This window comes from Coregonus lavaretus (assembly GCF_964263955.1).
Source record: "Coregonus lavaretus genome assembly, chromosome: 13".
NCBI classification, from domain to species: Eukaryota; Metazoa; Chordata; class Actinopteri; order Salmoniformes; family Salmonidae; genus Coregonus; species Coregonus lavaretus.
Genome location: NC_140000.1, coordinates 43,543,186 through 43,570,344, shown reverse-complemented (window position 1 = coordinate 43,570,344; position 27,159 = coordinate 43,543,186). Strand labels below are relative to the sequence as shown.

General features: G+C 48.2%; 2 protein-coding genes across 4 annotated transcripts in view; both read left to right on the top strand.

The window, feature by feature from the left end:
• LOC311140446 (carbohydrate sulfotransferase 11) overlaps positions 1 to 27,159 on the top strand; it is a 123,447-nt gene that overhangs the window by 87,369 nt on the left and 8,919 nt on the right. The gene's annotated exons all lie outside the window — the stretch shown is intronic.
• On the top strand, positions 69 to 14,835 carry LOC311139261 (uncharacterized protein). Its single transcript, XM_084174151.1, has 3 exons — positions 69 to 252; positions 3,381 to 5,012; positions 11,798 to 14,835. Exons 2-3 carry the CDS (start codon positions 3,383 to 3,385, stop codon positions 13,435 to 13,437), a joined length of 3,270 nt encoding a protein of 1,089 aa, XP_084030277.1. The 5' UTR covers positions 69 to 252; positions 3,381 to 3,382; the 3' UTR covers positions 13,438 to 14,835.

The window sequence follows — 27,159 nt, the reverse complement described above, 5'->3', positions numbered from 1 at the left end:
CCAGAGAGAAAGAGTACTCAGCCATGTAAAGGGTTAACTCTGTTCCATGAAGATAAATCATCTGGCAGTATTGGGTGGGGAGGAGCATTTTCACGTCATTTTGCTGAAATGAAACAAAAATGTATCGACAGTGAAACTAAACTTGAAAGGCATTTAGCTCGCAAAGTCTTTCAAACTAAACAAATCTCTACAGTAGACCCTGTTTCTGTGATTCTCTTTTGACACCACAAACAGACCCACAAACACATGCAGGTGAGTACAGAGGACAGGTGACGATATCTTGTTTACGTTTCCTCCTGTTGTATCTGCAGTAGACCTATGTTAAAACTTGTCATCATTTGGTAAAAATATTTTGGCCGACATTTTACTTTTTCTAAACACAGGCACGATGAAAATACGAATTTGTCACATCTTCTAGTAGGATATCTCTAAACTTCCATGTTAGTAATGTCCATACAGGTGGTGATTGATGCAGAGGAAAAAGCTCTAATATCGAATAGCTATTAAAAATGTTGAAGGCCCACAATTATCTGCGATATTGACATCTGTTTTTGATCATTGAAATGAATGATCTATAGCCATAATTTCTTGAATAATATAATTGATACCCTAGAAAATAGTAAGTTGGGTTACTCCATTGTTTATAAACAATGAATGTCTTTGTAATCAAACAATGTATAGCTTCAATTTATGTTGATGTTGACGTCATGGACTGTCAGTCCTTTTATCCATACAGTAGCTATGAATTTGAAAGTGGTTGCACTTCTCCAGCCCCACCCCTCAACTTTATAGCAAACGAAATGGTGTACCTGTCACGATCTATGAAGTAGGTGGACCAAGGCGCAGCGTGTGATACAAACATTACTTTAATTAGTTAAAGTACAAAACAAATGACGATACGTGAAGTCCTCTGTGACACTGACAGAACATGGAACAAAAACCCACAAACACAAGGTGAAAACACACAGTTTAAATATGGCTCCCAATCAGAGCTAACGAGCCAACAGCTGACACTCGTTACCTCTGATTGGGAGTCACTCAATACACACAAGGAAAAACAACCATATAGACAACCCAACCAAACAGAACACAACGAAACGAACACACCCTGGCTCAACATACAAAGTCCCGGAGCCAGAGCGTGACAGTACCCCCCCCTAAAGGCGCGGACTGCGACCGCGCCTCAAAAACCCCAAACAGGGGAGGGCTGGGTGGGCATTACTCCTCGGAGGCGGCTCCGGCTCCGGGCTTGACCACCACCCTTCTTCAATCCCCCCGTAGCGCCCCCGGTCCGATCTGACCCAGCTGGTAGGATCTGGACTGACGACGCGTACCCCTGGCTTGGCGCGTGAGGCAGGAACGGACCGGACCTGGCTGACGATACGCACCCTAGGCTTGATGCGTGGAGCCGGAACGGGCCTCACCAGGCTGACGACTCGCATCCCTGGCTTGGTGCGAGTAGCAGGAATGGGCTGGATCAGGCTGACGGCTCGCACCGTTGGCTTGGTGCGAGTAGCAGGGACGAGCTGAACCAGGCTGACGACTCGCACCCTTGGCTTGGTGCGAGTAGCAGGAACGGGCTGGACCAGGCCGACGACTCGTACCCCTGGCTTGGTGCGAGTAGCAGGAACGGGCTGGACCAGGCTGACGACTCGCACCCTTGGCTTGGTGCGAGTAGCAGGAACGGGCTGGACCAGGCTGGCGACTCGCACCCCTGGTTTGGTGCGAGTGGCAGGAACAGGCCGGGTCGGGCTGGCTACGCACACCGTAGGTTCTGTGCGTGGAGCAGGAACAGGCCGGGCTGGGCTGGCGACGCACACCGTAGGCTTTGTGCGTAGAGCAGGGACAGGCCGGGCTGGGCTGGCAACGCACCCCGTAGGCTTGGTGCGTGGAGCAGGGATAGGCCGGGCTGGGCTGGCGACGCACACCGTAGGCTTTGTGCGTAGAGCAGGGACAGGCCGGGCTGGGCTGGCAACGCACCCCGTAGGCTTGGTGCGTGGAGCAGGGATAGGCCGGGCTGGGCTGGCGACGCACCCCGTAGGCTTGGTGCGTGGAGCAGGGATAGGCCGGGCTGGGCTGGCGACGCGCACCATTAACTTAGTGCGTGGAGCAGGGACAGGCCTCACCGGACTGTGGAGACGGATAGGAGACCTGGAATGAAGAGCGGCCACAACCCGTCCCGGCTGAATGCCTACCTTCACACACTCTGTGTGAGGCATCCGCACAGGACGTACAGGGCTGTGTACCCGTACCGACATGACAGCACGTGATACTGGAGCAGGATATCCGGGACCGCGGAGAGGCATAGGAGACCACGAGCGTTGAGCCGGCACACTCCGTCCTGGCTGCATACCCCCCTTCGCACGACACGTGCGGGGTGCTTGCACAGGACGTACAGGACTGTGCCGGACCACTCGTGGCACCGTACGCTGCTCCGCATACCGCGGAACCTGCCCCGTCCCATGCTGCCATGCCTGAGTACGGGAAGTTGGTTCCGCTCTCCATCCCGGCCTCGCCAACCTGCCTTCTGGTCCCCAAAACCCGGTGGCCTCCTCTCCAAATTGCCCTGTGGCAGCCTCCTGCTGCCCAGCCGCCCAAGCCATGTGCCCCCCCCAAAAAATTTTTTTGGGGTTGCCTCTCTTCCATCCGACGATGGCCCTGCTGACGCCGTTGCTCCTCTCTCGCCAGGGCCTTGATCCTACCCCAAGGTCCCTTGCCCCCGAGCATGTCCTCCCAGGACCACGATTTGCCCACCTGGGCCATCGCCAGCCTCTCTATCTCCTTACCCGGCGCTTCCTCCCATGTCCAGTCTCCTTGCTCCTGGACACGCTGCTTGGTCCTTTTACGGTGGGTTTTTCTGTCACGATCGTCTATGAAGTAGGTGGACCAAGGCGCAGCGTGTGATACAAACATGACTTTAATTAGTTAAAGTACAAAACAAATGACGATACGTGAAGTCCTCTGTGACACTGACAGAACATGGAACAAAAACCCACAAACACAAGGTGAAAACACACAGTTTAAATATGGCTCCCAATCAGAGCTAACGAGCCAACAGCTGACACTCGTTACCTCTGATTGGGAGTCACTCAATACACACAAGGAAAAACAACCATATAGACAACCCAACCAAACAGAACACAACGAAACGAACACACCCTGGCTCAACATACAAAGTCCCGGAGCCAGAGCGTGACAGTACCGCTGTAAATATCACAGTGAACCTTTAATGGTGCTTGTAGGCTACATATAATGTCACACTTAAAGGTAAAACCATGTTTTAAGATTGGTTAGTATTATCCAATAAAGCCATGATGACGCTAAAGATTAAATTATCAAGAACTATAACAGATATGGTTTCACCTTTGGTCTCTGTCTAGATATGGCTACTTCCAACAGTCTCCTGTCTGAAGAGCAGTTCCTGTGTTCTATCTGTCTGGATGTGTTCACTGAGCCTATCTCTACTTCATGTGGACACAACTTCTGCAAGGCCTGTATCACAAAGTACTGGGATAGCAATGACCTGTGCCAGTGTCCCATGTGTAAGGAGAAATTCTACAGGAGACCTGAGCTTCGCACCAATACTTTCATTTCTGAGATGGTTGCTCAGTTCAGGAAATTAGTTCAGTGGAAAGCTACCAGCAGTCCAGGCCAACGCCCAGCCAAACCTGGAGAAGTGTCCTGTGACTTCTGCACTGGGATGAAACTCAAGGCCCTGAAGTCCTGTCTGGTGTGTCAGACCTCTTACTGTGAGACTCACCTGGAGCCTCATCAGAGAGTTGCAGCCTTAAAGAGACACAAGCTGATCAACCCTGTGGAGAACCTGGAAGACAGGATGTGTAAGAAGCATGACAGACCTCTAGAGCTGTTCTGTAGGAGTGACCAGATGTGTGTGTGTCAGTTCTGCACTGAGACAGACCACATGACTCATGACACTGTCCCTCTAGAGGAAGAGTATGGAGAGAGGAAGGCTCAGTTGGGGAAGATTGAGGCAGAAGTACAGCAGATGATCCTGGAGAGACTGCAGAAGGTTCAGGAGATCAAACACTCAGTAGATCTCAGCAAGAAAGATGCAGAAAGAGAGATATCAGACAGTGTGCAGGTCTTCACTGATCTGGTGCGCTCCATTGAGAGAAGCCAGGCTGAGTTCATTGAGGTGATTGAGGAGAAGCAGAAAGCAGCAGAGAGGCAGGCTGAAGGGCTCATTAAAGAGCTGGAGCAGGAAATCACTGAGCTAAAGAGGAGAAGCACTGAGCTGGAGCAGCTCTCACACACTGAGGACCACCTCCACCTCCTCCAGAGCTTTCCATCCCTGGGCACCCCTCCACCCACCAAGGACTGGTCTGAGATCAGTGTTCACAATGATCTGTGTGTGGGGACATTGAGGAGAGCTGTGTCTCAAGTGGAGGAGACCATTATGAGTGAAGTTAAGAAGTTGTGTGATGCTGAGCTGAAGAGGATTCAGCAGTATGCAGTGGATGTGACTCTGGACCCTGATACAGCACATGCCTCCCTCATCATGTCTGAGGATAGAAAACAAGTGAAAGATGGAGATACAAAACAGGATCTCCCTGACAACCCAAAGAGGTTTGTTACAGGTGTCTGTGTCTTAGGAATGGAGGGCTTCTCCTCAGGGAGATATTACTACGAGGTGACGGTCAAGGGGAAGACTAACTGGGATTTAGGAGTGGCCAGAGAGTCCATCAACAGGAAGGGGAACATCACACTGAGCCCTGATGATGGATACTGGACTCTGTGGCTGAGGAATGAAAATGAGTACATGGCTCTCACTGACACTGGTGTCACCCTCTCCCTCAGAGAGAAGCCCCAGAATGTGGGGGTGTTTGTGGATTATGAGGAGGGTCAGGTCTCCTTTTATGATGTAGACGCCAGGTCTCATATCTACTCTTACACTGGCTGCACCTTCACTGATAAACTCTATCCATACTTCGGTCCCTGTGTGAATGATGGTGTTAAAAACTCTGCCCCTCTGATCATCTCTCCTGTCAATCACACAGACTGAGTTTTAACCTGAAAATCTACTAAAATGTGTGCATTTAGAACTCTCTTCATCTGTTGTCCTACATCAGAGAGAATATTTCACTGTAATATTATTACTGACATGGTTGTTGTTTGTTGTCATCAGCATCATGTCAGTCTGTTAGAGATGATGAGTATCCTACAGAATGCAGCAGCATTGGAAGGTATAAGAACATCTCTCAAGGCTCATAACAAGGTATGATTCATGTCTGGGAGTTACATTTCTGAGGAAGTTCTGATCATGAGATATAAGCATATTTAGCTGATTTATTGTTTGCACTGTATGTCACTGTTGGTCCTAGCTATAATGAACTGGGATGTGCATAGAGTAAAATTAATGGTTTTTAGAAAGTAAAATTCAGTTGAATATTGACCAAATTTGTATTCTTTCTAGGCCTACTGTCCCAGATGTTTACAATAGTGATGGATATGACATCAGTTTGGAATAGTGGAGGTATACTGGTCGCAGTTGTAAATGAGAACTTGTTCTCAACTGGCTTACCTGGTTAAATAAAGGTGAAAAAAAAAATAAAAAAAATACTGAGGTGTCTGAGGTTGATATCATATGGAAATGGTCTGTTTATTTTGTGGTTTTGCTGTCTGATCATCGCAATTATCAAAGATCAATTTTTACGCTTTACAAATGGTCACCTTTTATGGCACCTTGTCTGTCTGCGCATTCATTGTGAATAGAGTAAGATAATAAGTGAGTGAATGAATGAAGAGGAATGAAAGAGAGACAGAGAAATATGACAGGACATCTGATTGTTGACATTAAACCCATGCCATGCCATCAATCCAAACTTGAAACAATTGTAAATAAGCACCAGAGAGAAAAGGTTCAGCCATGTAAAGGGTTAAAGGGCCATTCAACATCATATTCATCATATCCAGCACTAAACCAGTCTACATAATATTATGTGAAAACGGTGCGTTTCTATGATCTGTGGTTAAAAAGATCAGAAGAAAGGTTTTGAAAAATGCTCCTCTGTGACATCACAGGGTAGGATTAAAAGTAAAACAACAGTGATTTTCAAAACCGGCAACGAGTTTCTAGCCCAATGGAGGGGATTTTCTTTTTCCCCACGTCACCGCAAATCACTTTTTTTGAAATATTTAAACTGATGATCACCATGTAGAACTTATCAACTTTATATTTTTTTCTGCAAAATGTAGAAAAGCGACTTTTTCACATACACTCTATATATATAAAAGTATGTGGCACCCCTTGAAATTAGTGGATTCGGCTATTTCAGCCACACCTGTTGCTGACAGGTGTATAAAAGCACACAGCCATGCAATCTCCATAGACAAACATTGGCAGTAGAATGGCCTTACTGAAGAGCTCAGTGACTTTCAACGTTGCACTGTCATAGGATGCCACCTGTTCAACAAGTAAGTTTGTCAAATTTCTGCCCTGCTAGAGCTGCCCCGGTCAACTGTAAGTGCTGTTATTGTGAAGTGGAAACGTCTAGGATTAACAACGGCTCAGCCGCTCACAGAACAGGACCGCCGAGTGCTGAACTGCGTAGCGCGTAAAAATCGTCTGTCCTCGGTTGCAACACTCACTACCAAGTTCTAAACTGCCTCTAGAAGCAACGTCAGCACAAGAACTGTTCGTCGGGAGCTTCATGAAATAGGTTTCCATGGCCGAGCAGCCCCACACAAGCCTAAAATCACCATGCGCAATGCCAAGCGTCGGTTGGAGTGGTGTAAAGCTCGCCGCCATTGGATTCTGGAGCAGTGTTCTTTGGAGTGATGAATCAATTTTCACCATCTGACAGTCCCACGGACAAATCTGGGTTTGGCGGATGCCAGGAGAACGCTACCTGCTCAAATGCATAGTGCCAACTGTAAAGTTAGGTGGAAGAGGAATAATGGTCTGGCGATGTTTTTCATGGTTCGGGCTAGGGCCCTTAGTTCCAGTGAAGGGAAATCTTAACGCTACAGCATGCAATGACATTCTAGACAATTCTGTGCTTCCAACTTTGTGGCAACAGTTTGGGGAAGGCCCTTTCCTGTTTCAGCATGACAATGCCCCCATGCACAAAGCGAGGTCCATACAGAAATTGTTTTTTTCAAGATCGGTGTGGAAGAACTTGACTGGCCTGCACATAGCCTTGACCTCAACCCCATCGAACACCTTTGGGATGAATTGGAATGCCGACTGCGAGCCAGGCCTTATCGCCCAACATCAGTGCCCAACCTCACTAATGCTCTTGTGGCTGAATGGAAGCAAGTCCCCGCAGCAATGTTCCAACATCTAGTGGAAAGCCTTCCCAGAAGAGTGGAGGCTGTTATAGCAGCAAAGGAGGACCAACTCCATATGAGCAGGTGTCCACATACTTTTGGCCATGTAGTGTACGTTGACACTGGTATTGTGCTGGAGACAATGAAAATGAGGTTGAAAAGTGGAGAAGTTGTCCCTTAACTCTATTCCAGGAAGATAAAATCACATGGCCGTTTTTTTTTTTTACTGATGAGAGAGAGAGAGAGAGAGAGAGAGAGAGAGAGAGAGAGAGAGAGAGAGAGAGAGAGAGAGAGAGAGAGAGAGAGAGAGAGAGAGAGAGAGAGAGAGAGAGAGAGAGAGAGAGAGAGAGAGAGAGAGAGAGAGAGAGAGAGAGAGAGAGAATTACAGTCGTAAACAAAAAGGGAAATGAGAAGTAAAGTGTTGTGGAGTCTAGTAAATTCAAGCCTAGTTATGACTCTTTTTTTTGTCGGAGTGAGGGTTTTGGATCAATCAAGATACCTGGGAGATCCGTATGAAGTCTTGTTGAAAATCATAGATGACGTGGCATTTTTTTTGGTGTGCGAGGAACAGAAGGTGAGTGCTTTGCACCTGAAAAAGATATTGAATTGGAATGTGTCGTGTGTGGATCTGCGAAGTAGGGCACCTATCAAGGGGGTTATCTCTGGAGTGCCGCTAGAAGTGAGAGCAAAGGATCTAACTGAAGAAATAGATGCAGGGGTTGGTGCACACCAACTGACCCGTATGGTGGATGGAGTGAGGAAGCCCAGTGGTTGGTGCACGCTGACTGACCCGTATGGTGGATGGAGTGAGGAAGCCCAGTGGTTGGTGCACGCCGACTGACCGGTATGGTGGATGGAGTGAGGAAGCCCAATGGTTGGTGCACACCGACTGACCCGTATGGTGGATGGAGTGAGGAAGCCCAGTGGTTGGTGCACACCGACTGACCGGTATGGTGGATGGAGTGAGGAAGCCATCTCCATCCATTATTTTGTTTTTTTGAAGAACAGTCTCTCCCTTCCTATGTATATTTGAGTTATGTGAGATATCCTGTAAGAGCCTTTGTGCCCAAACCCTTACATTGTGATAAATGTAAACTATTTGGACTTGTGTCAAGTGTATGTAGACGGGGAGGAATATCGTATGCCAGGTGAGGCAAAATGCTACAATTGTGGTGGCGAGCATGGACCCGAATTCATGAAGTGCCCTTTTTAGGGTGAAGGAGACCGAGGTGGCAGGAATAAGGGCTGTCGAGCATGTCTCCTATCCAGAGGTGGTGAGAAGAGTGGAAGAAGGGAGTAATGTTGAAGACATCAGTAAACATTACTCGCCAACAAGATCCTGACATGTTACATGATAAAAAGGTGGACTTTATCGTTTATTGCATTAGTTCTAAACTGCAAAGCGCAAACAAAGAAGAAAGCTGAGAAAATATGCATCGTTGTGAGTGCGGCTGAAAGTTTTAGGCATTACAAGGAATCCTGTCGATCAATGTTCTGTCCACACAGGCCCACACAGGCCCCTGGGATGCGATTTTGATTATCACTGAAGGAGTGAGGTGGGGCTTTTTTGGATTGATTAAATGTTTTGTATTTTGTATGATGTTTATTATTATTGTTATTATTCTATTTTTTTACAATGGATATTTTTCTATAGCTTACCACCCCTACAGTAGGTGGAGGCATGCACCTTTAACGCTTGTTTGAGGACTGTAATTATACAGAAGAAGAAGAAGAAGAAGAAGAAGAAGAAGAAGAAGAAGATTCTTCAACAGTGAAACTAACATGGAAAGACATTTATCTTGCAGTCTTTCAAACAAAAAAAATGTATACAGAAGTGTACGTCTGGTCTTCGGTCTCTTTTGGCATCACTAACAGAAAGCACCGATCCACCAAGACATGCAGGTGAGTGCAGAGGCAGGGGGCACTTTATCATGTTTATGAATTCTCCTGTTTTATCTGCAGTTAACCGAAGTTAAATTTGTCATCCTTTGGTTAAAAAATGAAGGGAGAGATTTTACTTTTCTAAACACTAACGCAATGCCCTAAGCATAAAATGTCTTTCTCACCATTATTTTAGTGGGACATCTCTAAACCTCTATTTTTAGCAATATCCATGAGAATGTGGCAATTGTTGCAGGTTATAAAGAGTGCGAAAAATTCAATAATCTTAAGTCCCACAATTGTGTTTACAGCTGTTTGAACATTTAAATGAATTATCTATAGCAGGGCTCTCCAACCTTTTTCCTGGAGAGCTACCCTCCTGTAGGTTTTCGTTTCAAGGCCAGTTGTAACTAACTTTATTCAGTTTATCAACCAGCTAATTATTAGAATCAGGTGTGCTAGATAACCTACATGATGGTAGCTCTCCAGGAACAGGGTTGGAGAGCCCTACTCTATATCCATTGATTCTTGAATAATATCATTGAGAACCTCAAAATAGTATATTGGTTCACTCCATTGTTAGTAAACAATTAATGTCTAGTAAACCACAATGTAGCCTATAGCTGACATAATGAACTGTCAATCCTTTTATCCATACCATATATCAGGGATGGGCAACTGGCAGCCCGTGGGACAGCCCTTTTTCCAAAAACAAAACATTGTTTTGTTTTTTAGGATTTCACTCGGGGGCTCAACTTACTGTTGAGAAGTTGGACTCGTAGAATACACAAGGTGCCATTTCCAAATTTGGTTACAATTTGTTTAGCAATTCTTCACTCAATTAGCTCATGTCAGCTAACATTTTTGTGTAGAATTGCAGGAGATTAGCTGTAAAACTGCACACAAAAAACATATTTTCTCCGCCCCATGGCAAAATGTGTAGAGTTGCAGCAAACTTTAAAACTGCAACGTTGTCTTGACGCAGGGAGAGATGGGATAGTGGAGGGATTAAATATCCCACACTCCTCTTATCTAAATCGGCTATCTCAGGGTGTGGTCTTAGTGTGATCTCACTTAGTCCTTTTGTGTGTGTGTGTGTGTGTGTGTGTGTGTGTGTGTGTGTGTGTGTGTGTGTGTGTGTGTGTGTGTGTGTTCGTTCCAGCGCCACTGTGCTGGTTTGTGTATATGTGCCGGTGTTGTCTGGTCAGAGCCAGTGGAAACTTCCTGTGTTGTGCTGCTGGCATAGACATTGCTCCCTTTCAACAGTGCACCCTCTCCTCCCCTCTCCCTCTCCCTCTCCTTCTCCTCCCTTCTCCCTCTCTCCTCTCACTCTCCTCTGTTCTTCTCTCTCTCCCATATTTTTGTCTCTGCCCTCTCATGGGATTTCACTGACCTGAAGCCTTGTCATCCTGTTTCTCTGTAAGAGGGTTTCAGGCAGCTCTCTGTCTGGTCTTGCTCCTCATAAATGGCACCAAGGAAAACTCACACCGCCTGGTCTGCCTCTGTGGAAAATAGGATTTTACCCCATAAAACAGTAACCTTGTCAGGGTTTATACTGTGTGGCCACAGAGCAGTGTTCATGTCAGGTGGTTCCTGGTTCTATCATTCAGAGAGAGGGAAGAGAGGAGGGGGAGTTACAGGTGAGTTTAGTATGAGAAAGAGAGGTTAACTCTTCCTGCAGAATGTATTGTGTTCTCTCCTGGCAGTCTGATGATGGGAGCTGGTGCTGTAGAATCAGGTGGATCGTAATGTGAGTGATGCCCCTGCAATGGTGCAGGTGTGTATGTGTGTGTGTGATTGTTAAACTGTCAGCTTTATGCCTGTGTGGCCTGTGAATGCCAGGCTGTGGGAGTGGAGAGGAGCAGTGGGGGTCAGAGACAGACTGCCCTCAGTCCTCTACACGGTGTGTGTGTGTGTGTGTGTGTGTGTGTGTGTGTGTGTGTGTGTGTGTGTGTGTGTGTGTGTGTGTGTGTGTGTGTTGACTGCAGTGATTCAAACATTGTGATTCTAGGAACAGTAATGTGAAAGCTGTAGTGACTTTAGTCCTGGTTTATTCAATACTGTTTTAATCAATGACAATAAAAAATAATCAGTTACAAATTTCAGCCATGTAAAGGGTTAACTGTTCCAGGAAGAGAACCACACAGCAGTATCTGGTAGGGAGGAGCATTATTAACGTCACTTTGCTGAACTGAAACTAAAGTAGAGAGACATATAGTACAGTATATTGTGTACAGGACCAAACTCTACAGCACCTCAGAAATCTCTATTAAATAGCTATACATTCAGACTATACGCTGACTCTCCTACCCTTTGACACCACAAACAGAAAGGACAGTATATTATCCACGAAAACATACAGGTGAGTAGAAAGATTGACATGGAAAGTTAAGTTGAAGATTTACTGTGTTTACCGTGTATATTTCCTTTTTATTTATCCAGATTCTATGGTATGTTACACTTTTCATTCTATGGTTATAGGTCTTTTGTCTATGTTGTATCATCATGTATCAAGATGTGTTAATATAATCAGATAAGACAATATTGACAACTCTAAAGCTGAATCTATCAAGAGCTGATTGATTCCAAGAAATGCTTTATGGTTTCACCTTTGGTGTCTGTCTAGATATGGCCACCTCCAGCAGTCTCCTGTCTGAAGAGCAGTTCCTGTGCTCTATCTGTCTGGATGTGTTCACTGAGCCTGTCTCTATTCCATGTGGACACAACTTCTGCAAGGCCTGTATCAGTGGATACTGGGATACCAGTGACCTGTTCCAGTGTCCAATGTGTAAAAATACATTCGATAAGAGACCAGATCTGTTTGTCAATACTTTCATTTCTGAGATGGCTGCTCAGTTCAGGCAGACAGTTGAAGTGAAAACTACCAGCAGCTCAGACCAACGCCCTGCCATAATTGTAGAAGTGTCCTGTGACATCTGCACTGGGACGAAGCTCAAGGCCCAGAAGTCCTGTCTGGTGTGTCAGACCTCTTACTGTGAGACTCACCTGGAGCCTCATCAGAGAGTTGCAGCCTTAAAGAGACACAAGCTGATCAACCCTGTGGAGAACCTGGAAGACAGGATGTGTAAGAAGCATGACAGACCTCTAGAGCTGTTCTGTAGGACTGACCAGACATGTCTTTGTGTCTTGTGCTTGAAAACAGACCACATGACTCATGACACTGTCCCTCTAGAGGAAGAGTATGGAGAGAGGAAGGCTCAGTTGGGGAAGACTAAGGCAGAATTACAGCAGATTATCCAGAAGAGACTGAAGAAGGTTCTGGAGATCAAACACTCAGTAGAGCTCAGCAAGAGAGAGGCAGAGAGGGAGATATCAGATAGTGTGCAGGTCTTCACTGATCTGGTGCGCTCTATTGAGAGAAGCCAGGCTGAGCTCATTGAGGTGATTGAGGAGAAGCAGAGAGCAGCAGAGAGGCAGGCTGAAGGGCTCATTAAAGAGCTGGAGCAGGAAGTCACTGAGCTAAAGAGGAGAAGCACTGAGCTGGAGCAGCTCTCACACTCTGAGGACCACCTCCACCTCTTCCAGAGCTTTCCATCACTGGGCACCCCTCCACCCACCAAGGACTGGTCTGAGATCAGTGTTCACAGTGATCTGTGTATGGGGACTGTGAGGAGAGCTGTGTCTCAGCTGGACGAGACACTGAATAAAGAGATGGAGAAGCTGCCTGAAGTCAAACTGAAGAGGATTCAGCAGTATGCAGTGGATGTGACTCTGGACCCTGATACAGCACATCCCAATCTCATCCTTTCTGATGATGGGAAACAAGTGAGATATGGAGACACACGGACGAAGCGTCCTAATACCCCAAAGAGGTCTGATAAAAGTGTAAATGTCTTAGGAAAGGAGGGCTTCTCTTCAGGGAGATTTTACTACGAGGTGATGGTCAAGGGGAAGACTAAGTGGACATTAGGAGTCGCTAGAGAGTCCATCAATAGGAAGGGGAAGATCACACTGAGCCCTAAGAATGGATACTGGACTGTCTGGCTGAAGAATGGAGAGTACAGGGCTCTCACTGGCCCTGGTGTCCCCCTCTCCCTGATAGAGAAGCCCCAGAAGGTGGGAGTGTTTGTGGATTATGAGGATGGTCAGGTCTCCTTTTATGATGTGGAGGCCAGGTCTCATATCTACTCTTACACTGGCTGCACTTTCACAGAGAAACTATATCCATATTTCAATCCACGTCTTAGTGATGGTGGTAAAAACTCTGTCCCTCTGATCATCTCTCCTGTCAATCACACAGACTGAGTTTTAATCAGAAAATCTAACTGGCCAGTAAAATAAAAACATTTAGAATAGTCATAATCACAAAGAATATTTCAGACACACAAATATCACACCTCCAAGACATGCTAACCTCTCACCATTACAATAACAGGGGAGGTTAGCTTTTTTTTTGGGGGGGGGGGGGTCGATATTTGTTTGTCTAACTTTCTCACTCATTATTCACAATTCATTCCGGATTATCCGTAATCATGGTGGCATCCACATGAATGTAGAAGTGTTTAGAACATTCTATTCTTATTTAAGTGACTCCAATATGACACAATACATTATTTACCATTAATTTCTATTTGACACAAAATAATCTGAAACGCAACCAAAACAAACAGAAAATGCATTCAACAAATTTGTAGTCACAATCTTGATGTAGTTATTGTATGCTATGGATATGGGACCAAATATTTAACGTTTTACTACTTTAATACACATAAAGTGAATTTGTCCCAATTATTTTGGTCCCCTAAAATTGGGGGACTATCTATAGAAATGTTGAAACCGATATGTACACAAATACCCTCAAATAAAAGCTGAGAATCTATACTTTAACCTCATAGTAATTGTTTGATTTCAAATCCAAACTTTTTTAGGTTAGAGCCAAAAGAAGAAGAAGTTCACTGTATATATAAATGTTTTGCTCAGAAAACTTGGGGGTGCAAATAAAACCATTCGTGGGCCAAATTCAGCCAGTTCGGGGACCCTAATGTAGCGGATCTAGTTTCAGGCATTTCTTTTACGCCTGCTACGTTAGGTTAGTATGTGTGTCTGTGTGCACAAGTATGTCAGTCACACACTATTGGCCCCGCTCTGCTGGTCCATGGTTCTTGGCTGCGTCTTGCATGAGGCCCCATGTTAATTTAAAAAGACGCTGGATCCCATTCTCTCCCTATGTTCCTGCCAGGAGCACCTCTGCATTCCACAGCGTGTGAGGAATTATTCCTTCCTGGGAATTCTGCAAATACATCTTAATCACCATGGAAACAGGCTAGTGGAGGGACAGATCCAGAGATGGGAATTCAGGAAGTTGCTCTGATTGGGTTGGGGTGGTGTCATTCAGAGGTTCTGTTGTCTTGCCTTAAATAGCTATTTTATTTCATCACAACTGTGTGTTGTGTGTGTCTGTTTTCTGTATGTAAGACTGTGTATTGGTGATAACAGTAGCACTGGTCTGAGCACCGAGACCTCTACTAGCCTATTAGTCTGTGTAGTGGACATTGTTTTATGCCCAAATGGACTACAGAGACTGACACTAAATGCAGTGAGAGAAAGTGAGTGTGTCAGCCAGCCAAGCAGTTACCCTGCCAGCTGCGGTGCTTCTATTCTGGGGCATGGGCACAAAATGGCTGCCGTTACTCACAGGATGTAAATGACATCTGCCTTGAGACTGGAGGACCAGCGGGGTCCAATGGACCAGGGGGAGATGCAGACTGCATTCAGTGACACACATACACTCTTGAGATGCAGATCTGTGGTTGTAGACAGTGGTGCGGGAGCAGTTTTTTGTAAATGACGTCATCATTTCCTCAAAGTTTGTACCGACAGATTTAGCCAATTGATTAGCCTGTCATTATAGAATATGCATAAAATGCCTCCAATTGCAACGTCTGTCTATACCCACTCATATTTCCTCAAGAAAATGTTCCATTTTTAATACCCTCAAACATCAAATTAGGAATAGGCTACCCAAAGTCAAAATAGGCCACCAACCATTGTCAATCGCGAATGATAATTCTTCACGTTTTACCTGTGAAATGTCCAAACTGCATGTCCATGCCAATCATTTGATTGATCTCAATCAGTTTCATGGGAGTATGCGTTTAGATATTCTTGAATTACTGTTTCGTGAGTGAATTAGAACAGAAGGTGTTAACAAACTATTAGCCTTTCTTGCATTTTGTTTCAATTAAAGCATATATCCTGCCTAGTGGTGACCTCTGAGTTTTGGCGCATGACATTGTCTTTTTTGACTATTCAGCTTCAGCTAACCATCCTAAAATCTCATTAGAAATTAGGTGTTTTTGGTGTAACAGTAACGTTATAGGCTTATGCTATGATAGTATTGTGATTAGGTTTTGATCTAACTTTGACCACCATTGTGAGAAGTGATCATCTTATATTTATTATAATAATATATAATCATTATAATAATAATAATAATAATAAGTGAAGAGTAGGACTATTAGGCTTAGGCAACAGATCTTGATGAGATGGCATTTTAAAGGAAATTTACACTCAAACTATCTTTTGGTATTTGTTTCATTAGTCCATTGTTGATATAGTCCCAAAATGTTTTGCTTGTCAGCAGTCACATTTTCAAGATATGTAACTTTGAAAATGAAATCATCCCTGCAAAACGCAGCATCCTACTGTATGATGCAAATTTCATTTTCAAAGTTACATATCTTGAAAATGTGACTGCTGACAAGCAAAACATTTTGGGACTATATCAACAATGGACTAATGAAACAAATACCAAAAGATAGTTTGAGTGTAAATTTTCTTTAAAATGCCATCTCATCAAGATCTGTTGATTTCTGTATTTTGAAAGTTACATATCTTGACAACTTGATTGCTGACAAGCAAAACATGTTGGGACTATGTCAACAATGGACTAATGAAACAAATATCAAAAGATCTGGCAGTGATGTTAAAGAAGTTGAACCAACTTGTGGTGCTGGAGGATAGCTGGAGGATAGCTGAAGGATAGCTGGAGGATAGCTGAAGGATAGCTGGAGGATAGCTGAAGGATAGCTGGAGGATAGCTGAAGGATAGCTCTGCCATTCGGCCAGTTCAGGAACAAACAACAATAACTTGCAGTAGGCCTTTAGCCTAATAGGCCTACGACTACTTGGTATGCTATCTGTAGGCTATACTGTTTGTGAAGAGAGGTTTACACGCTGTATCATAAATACACTTTGATTTGATTATCTTGAACACACGGCTACAATATACCCTATTACAGAGTAAAAGAAAACAGAGAGGTGAACTATCAATTCATATAATTTATTTGCATAGATTAAACATACTATCAAATCAATTGACTAGGTAGTGAACATAAATCATTACATTAGAATTGCAGGAAATTCATTTTAAAACAACCATAAAATCAAGATTTTGGTGTGGTGTATTCATGCATCTCAATAAACTACAACCTAAATGCTTTATTAGGGAAAGTGGATACCTAGTCAGTTGCACAACTGAATGCATTCAACCAAAATGTGTCTTCCCCATTTAACCCAACCCGTCTGAATCAGAGAGGTGCGGGGGGGGGGGGGCTGCCTTAATCGACGTCATCAGTGCCCAGGGAGCAGTTGTTGTTGGGGGTTAACTGCCTTGCTCAAGGGCAGAACGGCAGATTTCTCCTCTTTGCCGGCTCGGGATTCAAACCAGCAACCTTTTGGTAACTTGCCCAATGCGCTTAACCGCTAGGCCACCATTACCGCCAACTTGGCCCAATTCACATTTCCAATTTCCCACCCTGACATAGGCCTACCTTATTATTATTGCATTTTTCTATTGGCCGAAGTTGTCAAGCCTCCGACGGGCCTCAGCGGTGCACACACATAGCCTATAGTTCTTCATCCTTCTCACCATCGACAGAGAGAAGACATGGAAGAAACCACCATTTACCTCTAGGCTGCTATACATATTTATTTGGTTAGACATTCTATCGTTTTTCATGGAATATTAGTCGTAATTAAATATAATGTATTTAGAATTGATCAGAATACATTTTACAGAAATAGTTTTACCTGTTGTGTGTATTGTCCAATTGAAAAGAGTGAGGGAGCGTAGCTCCTCCGCAGTCCGCAGCACTACATCCTGGTTGTAGAGCAGTGTGGAGAGCTGGAGAGCAACCCTCTCTCACTCTCTCTCACTCTCTCTCACTCTCTCTCACTCTCTCTCTCTCTCGCTCTCTCTCTCACTTTCTCTCACTCTCTCTCACTCTCTCTCACTCTCTCTCACTCTCTCTCACTCTCTCTCTCTCTCGCTCTCTCTCTCACTCTCTCTCTCACTCTCTCTCACTCTCTCTCACTCTCTCTCTCTCTCACTCTCTCTCTCTCTCTCGCTCTCTCTCTCACTCTCTCTCTCACTCTCTCTCACTCTCTCTCTCTCTCTCACTCTCTCTCTCTCTCGCTCTCTCTCTCACTCTCTCTCTCACTCTCTCTCACTCTCTCTCACACACACACACACACACACACACACACACACACACACACACACACACACACACACACACACACACACACACACACACACACACACACACACACACACACACACACACACACACACACACACACACACACACACACACACACGCACACACAGCAGATTCTAACATTGGGAAATGTACAGCTTGCATCATGCTGACGTGTTTATCCCTGAACAAAGTAGTTGTTTCTAAATGCAATTTAGGAGAAGAGCATGAGAAAATTGAAAATGGAATTCAGACAAAGCCTTTGACAGCTGTGCAGTTCCTCGGCTGGGTCGGAAAATAAATAGTTTTCTATTTTCTGCTCTTTTCACCCTTGGCAATGTCGCAAAACCAGATTGTTTTATTATTGTGTGAGATTAAACGTAATAGTCTCAAGGGGCTTCTTAGCTGTGGATTAGGAGATAATAGGTGAAAGAGCGTGCACACACACACACACACACACACACACACACACACACACACACACACACACACACACACACACACACACACTGACTGAATGAGGTGTAGTAGGATGCTAGTTATTGATTTGATGTAATTCATGTATTGACCCATACAGTAGGCCTACACTTCCATCCAGACACGTGACTGATCCAGGGCCTGGTCAATAACATGGTCCTGTATGTTATGTAACAAACTTCTCTATCTCGTAATGGACTAGGGCCTGTAAGGGCCAGGGTTGGCTGTGTGTTTGTGTGTCCGTGCACCCGTCCATCCGTGTGTGTTAAATCGTTGCTTAATAATGCACTAGAGGAAGGGGAACGCTGGGTTTTGGTTTGGTGTAGTCCCGTGTAGCTCAGTTGGTAGAGCATGGCGCTTGCAATGCCAGGGGTTCGATTCCCACGGGGGACCAGTATGAAAATGTATACATTCACTAACTATAAGTCGCTCTGGATAAGAGTGTCTGCTAAATGACTAAAATGTGTAGGGCTATCATTACGACAGGGTACTATATATGTTCTCCTGTATGTTTTCTGTAGGCTAATGTAAAGTGTATCTTTGTTTTCGTGTTGTATACTGTAGCTGATTGAAATGGAGGGTATTGTAAGATGTGTACATACATACAGTAGGCTATATGTAGGCCTCAGGGAGAAGTTTGTTAAATGTAATTGTTGTGACATTAGTAATTGAAGTACATTGAGCTTGTTTAGGTATGGGGCCCCACATGGAAACACACACGCACACATGGAAGAGGGAGAACAATTGCAAAGTTGGAGCCATTTCAGTGTTTCATTAGATGTATGGGGGTATTATAGGTTTAGGAGCAGGATTTACAGCTGGATGTTTCTGTCCATTTCAGACTGGAATGCAGACGAGGATTTCCCGCCCACACTTATGACTATCTGTCCTCCCCTCCCCTCTACCTGTCTGTCATTCTCCCCCTGTCCTCCCATCCCCTCTACCTGTCTGTCATTCTCCCCCTGTCCTCCCCTCCCCTCTACCTGTCTGTCATTCTCCCCCTGTCCTCCCCTCCCCTCTACCTGTCTGTCATTCTCCCCCTGTCCTCCCCTCCCCTCTACCTGTCTGTCCTTCTCCTTCTGTCCTTCTGTCTCCTGTCATTACTGTAGTACAGGTTTATTACAGTAGTCCAGTCCAGAGAGGAGGATGCTGGTCCTTCTGCCCTCTGGCTCTCCTCTCCCTGCTGCCTCCTCAGGAGAGTCTGCTCAGCAGGGTTAATGATGCACATCTAATAGCTTCCTTTACACTTTCTTTATTACTTTATTTTACCACTCTCTGTCCCTGTCTCTCTTTCTCCTAGTCTCTCTGTCTCCCTCCCTCCATCCATCTCAAGCTCAAGCTATCTCTTCCACTCTATTGCACATATCCTACATTTGCTCTAAAACAGAGTGAATCAAGTTGTACTGTATTCATGTATGCTGCCAGCCTTTATTCTCTCCTCCCTCTGCTCCCTCTGCTCCCTCTGCTCCCTCTCCTCCCTCTCCTCCCTCTGCTTCCTCTCCTCCCTCTGCTCCCTCTCCTCCCTCTGTTCCCGCTCCTCCCTCTCCTCCCTCTGCTCCCGCTCCTCCCTCTGTTCCCTCTCCTCCCTCTCCTCCCTCTGTTCCCACTCCTCCCTCTCCTCCCACTCCTCCCTCTGCTCCCGCTCCTCCCTCTCTCCTCCCTCTCATCCCTCTGCTCCCTCTCCTCCCTCTGCTCCCTCTCCTCCCTCTGCTCCCTCTCCTCCCTCTCTGCTCCCTCTGGGAGGAGCGGGTACAGAGGGAGGAGCGGGAACAGAGGGAGGAGAGGGAGGGGCGGGAGCAGAGGGAGCAGAGGGAGCAGAGAATAAAGGCTGGCAGCATACATGAATACAGTACAACTTGATTCACTCTGTTTTAGAGCAAATGTAGGATATGTGCAATAGAGTGGAAGAGATAGCTTGAGCTTGAGATGGATGGAGGGAGGGAGACAGACAGACTAGGAGAAAGAGAGACAGGGACAGAGAGTGGTAAAATAAAGTAATAAAGAAAGTGTAAAGGAAGCTATTAGATGTGCATCATTAACCCTGCTGAGCAGACTCTCCTGAGGAGGCAGCAGGGAGAGGAGAGCCAGAGGGCAGAAGGACCAGCATCCTCCTCTCTGGACTGGACTACTGTAATAAACCTGTACTACAGTAATGACAGGAGACAGAAGGACAGAAGGAGAAGGACAGACAGGTAGAGGGGAGGGGAGGACAGGGGGAGAATGACAGACAGGTAGAGGGGAGGGGAGGACAGGGGGAGAATGACAGACAGGTAGAGGGGAGGGGAGGACAGGGGGAGAATGACAGACAGGTAGAGGGGAGGGGAGGACAGAGGGAGAATGACAGACAGGTAGAGGGGAGGGGAGGACAGGGGGAGAATGACAGACAGGTAGAGGGGAGGGGAGGACAGGGGGAGAATGACAGACAGGTAGAGGGGATGGGAGGACAGGGGGAGAATGACAGACAGGTAGAGGGGAGGGGAGGACAGGGGGAGAATGACAGACAGGTAGAGGGGAGGACAGGGGGAGAATGACAGACAGGTAGAGGGGAGGGGAGGACAGGGGGAGAATGACAGACAGGTAGAGGGGAGGGGAGGACAGGGGGAGAATGACAGACAGGTAGAGAGAGGGGAGGGGAGGACAGGGGGAGAATGACAGACAGGTAGAGGGGAGGGGAGGACAGGGGGAGAATGACAGACAGGTAGAGGGGAGGGGAAGACAGGGGGAGAATGACAGACAGGTAGAGGGGATGGGAGGACAGGGGGAGAATGACAGACAGGTAGAGGGGAGGGGAGGACAGGGGGAGAATGACAGACAGGTAGAGGGGAGGACAGGGGGAGAATGACAGACAGGTAGAGGGGAGGGGAGGACAGGGGGAGAATGACAGACAGGTAGAGGGGAGGGGAGGACAGGGGGAGAATGACAGACAGGTAGAGGGGATGGGAGGACAGGGGGAGAATGACAGACAGGTAGAGGGGAGGGGAGGACAGAGGGAGAATGACAGACAGGTAGAGAGAGGGGAGGGGAGGACAGGGGGAGAATGACAGACAGGTAGAGGGGAGGGGAGGACAGGGGGAGAATGACAGACAGGTAGAGGGGATGGGAGGACAGGGGGAGAATGACAGACAGGTAGAGGGGATGGGAGGACAGGGGGAGAATGACAGACAGGTAGAGGGGAGGGGAGGACAGGGGGAGAATGACAGACAGGTAGAGGGGAGGGGAGGACAGGGGGAGAATGACAGACAGGTAGAGAGAGGGGAGGGGAGGACAGGGGGAGAATGACAGACAGGTAGAGGGGAGGGGAGGACAGAGGGAGAATGACAGACAGGTAGAGAGAGGGGAGGACAGGGGGAGAATGACAGACAGGTAGAGGGGAGGGGAGGACAGGGGGAGAATGACAGACAGCTAGAGGGGAGGGGAGGACAGGGGGAGAATGACAGACAGGTAGAGGGGAGGGGAGGACAGAGGGAGAATGACAGACAGGTAGAGGGGAGGGGAGGACAGGGGGAGAATGACAGACAGGTAGAGGGGAGGGGAGGACAGGGGGAGAATGACAGACAGGTAGAGGGGAGGGGAGGACAGGGGGAGAATGACAGACAGGTAGAGGGGATGGGAGGACAGGGGGAGAATGACAGACAGGTAGAGGGGAGGGGAAGACAGGGGGAGAATGACAGACAGGTAGAGGGGATGGGAGGACAGGGGGAGAATGACAGACAGGTAGAGGGGAGGGGAGGACAGGGGGAGAATGACAGACAGGTAGAGGGGAGGACAGGGGGAGAATGACAGACAGGTAGAGGGGAGGGGAGGACAGGGGGAGAATGACAGACAGGTAGAGGGGAGGGGAGGACAGGGGGAGAATGACAGACAGGTAGAGGGGAGGGGAGGACAGGGGGAGAATGACAGACAGGTAGAGGGGATGGGAGGACAGGGGGAGAATGACAGACAGGTAGAGGGGAGGGGAGGACAGAGGGAGAATGACAGACAGGTAGAGAGAGGGGAGGGGAGGACAGGGGGAGAATGACAGACAGGTAGAGGGGAGGGGAGGACAGGGGGAGAATGACAGACAGGTAGAGAGAGGGGAGGACAGGGGGAGAATGACAGACAGGTAGAGGGGAGGGGAGGACAGGTGGAGAATGACAGACAGGTAGAGGGGAGGGGAGGACAGGGGGAGAATGACAGACAGGTAGAGGGGAGGGGAGGACAGGGGGAGAATGACAGACAGGTAGAGGGGAGGGGAGGACAGGGGGAGAATGACAGACAGGTAGAGGGGAGGGGAGGACAGGGGGAGAATGACAGACAGGTAGAGGGGAGGGGAGGACAGGGGGAGAATGACAGACAGGTAGAGGGGATGGGAGGACAGGTGGAGAATGACAGACAGGTAGAGGGGAGGGGAGGACAGGGGGAGAATGACAGACAGGTAGAGGGGATGGGAGGACAGGGGGAGAATGACAGACAGGTAGAGGGGATGGGAGGACAGGGGGAGAATGACAGACAGGTAGAGGGGATTGGAGGACAGGGGGAGAATGACAGACAGGTAGAGGGGAGGGGAGGACAGGGGGAGAATGACAGACAGGTAGAGGGGAGGACAGGGGGAGAATGACAGACAGGTAGAGGGGAGGGGAGGACAGGGGGAGAATGACAGACAGGTAGAGGGGAGGACAGGGGGAGAATGACAGACAGGTAGAGGGGAGGGGAGGACAGGGGGAGAATGACAGACAGGTAGAGGGGAGGGGAGGACAGGGGGAGAATGACAGACAGGTAGAGGGGATGGGAGGACAGGGGGAGAATGACAGACAGGTAGAGGGGAGGGGAGGACAGGGGGAGAATGACAGACAGGTAGAGGGGAGGGGAGGACAGGGGGAGAATGACAGACAGGTAGAGGGGATGGGAGGACAGGTGGAGAATGACAGACAGGTAGAGGGGATGGGAGGACAGGGGGAGAATGACAGACAGGTAGAGGGGAGGGGAGGACAGGGGGAGAATGACAGACAGGTAGAGGGGATGGGAGGACAGGGGGAGAATGACAGACAGGTAGAGGGGAGGACAGGGGGAGAATGACAGACAGGTAGAGGGGAGGGGAGGACAGGGGGAGAATGACAGACAGGTAGAGGGGATTGGAGGACAGGGGGAGAATGACAGACAGGTAGAGGGGAGGGGAGGACAGGGGGAGAATGACAGACAGGTAGAGGGGAGGAGAGGACAGGGGAGAATGACAGACAGGTAGAGGGGATGGGAGGACAGGGGGAGAATGACAGACAGGTAGAGGGATGGGAGGACAGGGGGAGAATGACAGACAGGTAGAGGGGAGGGGAGGACAGGTGGAGAATGACAGACAGGTAGAGGGGAGGGAGGACAGGGGAGAATGACAGACAGGTAGAGGGGAGGGGAGGACAGATAGTCATAAGTGTGGGCGGGAAATCCTCGTCTGCATTCCAGTCTGAAATGGACAGAAACATCCAGCTGTAAATCCTGCTCCTAAACCTATAATACCCCCATACATCTAATGAAACACTGAAATGGCTCCAACTTTGCAATTGTTCTCCCTCTTCCATGTGTGCGTGTGTGTTTCCATGTGGGGCCCCATACCTAAACAAGCTCAATGTACTTCAATTACTAATGTCACAACAATTACATTCAACAAACTTCTCCCTGAGGCCTACATATATGCCTACTGTATGTATGTACACATCTTACAATACCCTCCATTTCAATCAGCTACAGTATACAACACGAAAACAAAGATACACTTTAAGCATGTCTCCTCCCTCTCTCCTCCCTCTGCTCTCCTCCTCCCCTCTGCTCCCCTGCCCCTCCTCCCTCTGCTCCCTCCCTCTCCTCCCTCTGCTCCCTCTCTCCTCCCTCTCCTCCCTCTCCTCCCTCCCTCCCTCCCCTCCCTCTCCCTCTCCGCTCCCTCTGCTCCCTCTCCTCCCTCTCCTCCCTCTCCTCCCTCTCTCCTCCCTCTCTCCTCCCTCTCTCCTCCCTCTGCTCCCTCTCTCCTCCCTCCTCCCTCTGCCCTCCCTCTCCTCCCTCTCCTCCCTCTGCTCCCTCTCCTCCTCTCTCCCTCTCTCCTCCCTCTGCTCCCTCTCTCCCTCCCTCTCCTCCCTCTGCTCCTCTCCTCCTCCTCTGCTCCTCCTCCCTCTGCTCCTCCTCCTCCCTCTCTCCCTCTGCTCCCTCTCTCCTCCCTCTCTCCCTCCTCTCCTCCCTCTGCCCTCCCTCTCCTCCCTCTGCTCCCTCTCCTCCCTCTGCTCCCTCTCCTTCCTCTGCTCCCTCTCCTCCCTCTGCTTCCCTCTCCTCCCTCTCTCCTCCCCTCTCCCTCCTCTCCTCCCCTCCTCCCTCTGCCTCCCTCTCCTCCCTCTGCTCCCTCTCCTCCTCTCTCCCTCTCCTCCCTCTCCTCCCTCTCTCCTCCCTCTCCTCCCTCTCCTCCCTCTGCTCCCCCTCTCCTCCCTCTCCTCCCTCTGCTCCCTCTTCTCCCTCTGCTCCCTCTCCTCCCTCTGCTCCCTCTGCTCCCTCTCCTCCCTCTGCTCCCTCTCCTCCCTCTGTTCCCTCCTCCTCCCTCTGCTCCCTCTCCTCCCTCTGCTCCCTCTCTCCTCCCTCTCCTCCCTCTGCTCCTCCCTGCCTCCTCCCTCTGCTCCCTCTCTGCTCCCTCTGCTCCCTCTCCCCCCTCTGCTCCCCCTGCTCCTCTCTCGCTCTCCTCCCTCTGCTCCCTCTCCTCCCTCCTGCTCCCTCTCCTCCCTCTGCTACCTCTCCTCCCTCTCCTCCCTCTCCCTCCCTCTGCTCCCCCCGCTCCTCCCGCTCCCTCCCTCTGCTCCCTCCATCTCCCTCTGTTCCCTCTACTCCCTCTGCTCCCTCTCCTCCCTCTGCTCCCTCTCCTCCCTCTGCTCCCTCTCCTCCCTCTGCTCCCTCTCCTCCCTCTCCCCCCTCTGCTCCCTCTCCTCCCTCTCTCCTCCCTCTGCTCACTCTCCTCCCTCTGCTCCCTCTCCTCCCTCTGTTCCCTATGTTCCCTCTGTTCCCTCTCCTCCCTCTCCTCCCTCTGTTCCCTCTCCTCCCTCTGCTCCCTCTGTTCCCTCTCCTCCCTCTGTTCCCTCTCCTCCCTCTGCTCCCTCTGTTCCCTCTGTTCCCTCTGCTCCCTCTCCTCCCTCTCTCCTCCCTCTGCTCACTCTCCTCCCTCTGCTCCCTCTCCTCCCTCTCCTCCCTCTGTTCCATATGTTCCCTCTGTTCCCTCTCCTCCCTCTGTTCCCTCTCCTCCCTCTGTTCCCTCTCCTCCCTCTGCTCCCTCTGTTCCCTCTCCTCCCTCTCCTCCCTCTGTTCCCTCTCCTCCCTCTGCTCCCTCTGTTCCCTCTGTTCCCTCTGCTCCCTCTGCTCCCTCTGCTCCCCTCCCTCTCCTCCCTCTCCTCTAGTACTTCACCTGTGCCTATAAAGAGTTAGTGTCGTTAGTGTTTGTGACCATCAGCAGAACCGCAATGGGCTATTTATTATAGCTGCGCTGTGCAGAAGAGGAGCCATTGTATATTTCAACATCATAACCATAACAAACCTCAGTAAGACTATTAAGCCGTGACAGAAATGAAATGATGAAATGAAACAGGAAAACGCAGATATGAATAACTCCTTATTACTCACACATTTCACCAACAAAAGTGCAGTTACAGGAGAGAACACTTTTTGTGAATACAAAAACACACAGTCCCTGGACTCATAACCGAAAGCTAGTTTGATGTGTGGAAATGTGACAGGCTTGACTTGATATTAGTATATTAATATATCTGGGAATAAATTGATTTATGGAGTCAGGGAGGGACGTACTGATTTTAGCAAACCGGAAATGTTGCTGCATACACACACAGTATACATGCACACACACACTAATGTAGTTTGAGGTTTTTGTGTCAATTGTACTACTCTGAGAACTATGAACACTATCAGTCGTGCTGGCGTTTTGATTGACAGCTCGCCCTGAGGGACTGGAACAAGAGATGGAGACTACAGACACAATCTCAATGGATGAGAACTTTATTGTAGTTACAGAGGAAGTGCTGATCTGATACAGGGGTTTGAGAAACCCCTTGACTACAGAGAGGAAGAGACAGTCAAAGAGAAATGGCTCATCCAGATAGCTAGGAGTACTCTTTCTAACAGAGGCAGGAGAGGAGAGATGTCCTCATGCACTTACCGGTATGCAGACTGAATGTCTGCAGTGTTACTCTACAGTATGTTGCTGTAGGCTGAGGCTCAGAGACAGACTTGGATAGTGTCTGTTCTCCCATAGGAACAGCATGGCAGAATCACTTAGGGCCTGTGAGCTCTGACCTCCATCACTGTAGGCTGTCTATGGAGGGACACATCTCTGACATCTTTCTCTATCTCTTAACCTCCTCCTCCTCCCATCATTACCACCACATAAGAGCTTCCCTCACTCCTCAGATAGGAGAGGAGATCAAACGACAGGAAGTTAACTATCCGACGGGCAGGGGGAAACATGACAAGATTTCCTCTCTCTCTCTCTCTCTCCTCTCTATCTCTCACTCTGTTAATTACAGTGCTTGTTCTCTGCCGAGAGAGATGTTATTTTGCTCCATGAAGCTCTGCTCAGTGTGATTTAGGGCCTTTATAGCCCTGCGAGGAGTAAAAGTGAAAATTCTACTTAACAAAGAGCTGCTATTCACAGTGCCTCTCTCTCTCCCAGTCAGCGTTGATGTGATGTGGCATGACAATGGAGTAGTGGAGATATGATAAAGAAAAAGAGGGGGAGAAAAAAGAGGAGGAGGAGGAGGGTGTCACTTTTTTCCCTCAGACTCATTAATCATCAAGCATCACTCGTTTGTTCAGTCACTCGCTCAGGCCTCTCAAACTCATTTGCGGAGAAGTGAAGTTGACGTGGAGAGATAGAGGGGGAGATGGTAGAGAGAAGAGAGAGATGACATTGAGACAGATATAGTAGAAAGACAGGGATGGCTTAGCATGCCTTGTTAAACTAGCTCAGTCCTGTCTCTCTGCTGTGTATGGCTGTTGCTCA

What these genes read in the sequence shown, in the direction of transcription:
- LOC311139261 (XM_084174151.1), top strand. Translation starts at nt 3,383, where the DNA reads ATGGCTACTTCCAACAGTCTCCTGTCTGAAGAGCAGTTCCTGTGTTCT. An exon ending in GATCATCTCTCCTGTCAATC is followed by an intron (nt 5,013 to 11,797) that starts ACACAGACTGAG and finishes GTGTCTGTCTAG; the next exon opens with ATATGGCCACCTCCAGCAGT.